The 1,448-nt window shown below is 40.1% G+C and overlaps 1 protein-coding gene across 3 annotated transcripts in view; it reads right to left on the reverse strand.

The window, feature by feature from the left end:
- The window catches only part of LOC104700228 (probable inactive ATP-dependent zinc metalloprotease FTSHI 5, chloroplastic), a 12,468-nt gene that overhangs the window by 1,710 nt on the left and 9,310 nt on the right, over positions 1–1,448 (reverse strand). For 2 of the 3 annotated variants that reach the window (XM_010415745.2, XM_019244275.1), the window contains 4 exons: positions 1,277–1,398; positions 899–1,100; positions 601–729; positions 16–504 (listed from right to left, as the gene is read on the reverse strand). In XM_010415745.2, the coding sequence (XP_010414047.1) occupies positions 16–504; positions 601–729; positions 899–1,100; positions 1,277–1,398 (942 nt within the window). The remainder of the gene's footprint in view (positions 1–15; positions 505–600; positions 730–898; positions 1,101–1,276; positions 1,399–1,448) is intronic. The other variant, XM_019244272.1, reaches the window with a different exon arrangement.

Genomic DNA, 1,448 nt, shown 5'->3' on the forward strand with positions numbered 1-1,448 from the left:
GTAGAAAGAGTTTACCTCCTGCGCTTTAGTTATTTCTGAAGAAGAAAGAAAATTTTCATCTCCGGGAGGAAGAAGCATTTGGGATGCAATATGAGATCCAAAGCAGAAAACGAGCTTCTTTTCAAGGTATGATCTTGATTCCGTATTCCCAATTGCAGAGCCTCCACTTGTGACCTTGGTGATTTTTGTACACCCAATTCCTTCCCAGGAACTAGGCTCAAGCCAAAGATTTTCCACAACATCGAAGTTTGGTATTAGAAGTGCAATGAGAGCACGACCAGCCGCCCAGACAGCATGTGGGTACTTTGTCTCCCTCGTCCAAGCAACAGAAGGACTTAAAAGTTCTATTCCGTTGCTTATTTGTCCATATGGTTCCATCAGATCAACCACATTCTCCAAATCTTCTTTGGTTAAGTTGAGTCCAAGATGATTTACAAGCACTTTTCCCATTGTCTTTGCAATTTTAGTTTTCCTCAACCATGGGGGAACTATATGGCTAAACGTCTGTCAGAAAGAGAAAGAAATCACCTGATGAAACCATACTTCGAAATTAACAAAAATGGGCTTGACCATAGGCGAAGAAGATGACAAATTTCTTACCGCAAACCAGCTAACGTAACTCAGAAGTTCGTCAGTGTCCAGAAATTTGCTTCTGAAGGCACTACTTTCGAGAGCCATTGGAACAAGTTTTAGTTCTATCGGTCGTAATAAAGTTGTCTTCTCCGAAACCTGTAGAACATGAATTGGTAACTACCATAGTGGAACAGAACTACAGAGAGAGATAGGAGAGAGCAAGAAAGAAGATATATGAATTGATATAGTACTCACAAGCAAAATAGAAATGAACCATCAGATGCAAAAGAAAATAAACAACTTTGAAAAGCTTAAGATCACCAACCTTACGCCAATCCACTAGATCAATGAGTTCTCTGTCCATGGTTTCTTCTGCAGCGTTGTGTAAAATCCTCTCCCTTTCCATTTCAGTTGGACTTTGAAGATGGAATACTCTATCCATACGACCTGGCCTTCTTAACGCCTCATCAATTTGCTTATGATTTCGTGTCGTCGCCATCAAAACTACACCATCCTGTTTCTCAAAGCTGCATAAGTAGAAGTTATTGGAATGACAGCAGAAAAGTCAACTGGAAAAAGGGAGAAGCTACTTGAGTTTCTACTGGACCAGTCCCTACTGCATTAAACGCGATACTTTGAGAAAACGCTGTGAATGCTACAATTTTAGTCTTAATTGTTAACCAACATAGAAATTAGCTATTACCCATCAAGTTCAACAAGAAGCTGATTAATGAACGATTCATGATCTTGCTGTTTTGTATGTACGAACTTCCCGCGTACACCAGCAAAGAGGTCAAAATCCTCCACAAAAATGATTACGGGTGCCTAGTCATCACAGTATACATCAGAGCATAAGATGACATCATGAGGACAAT

This window comes from Camelina sativa, chromosome 1 (assembly GCF_000633955.1).
Source record: "Camelina sativa cultivar DH55 chromosome 1, Cs, whole genome shotgun sequence".
In the NCBI taxonomy this organism is placed as follows: Eukaryota; Viridiplantae; Streptophyta; class Magnoliopsida; order Brassicales; family Brassicaceae; genus Camelina; species Camelina sativa.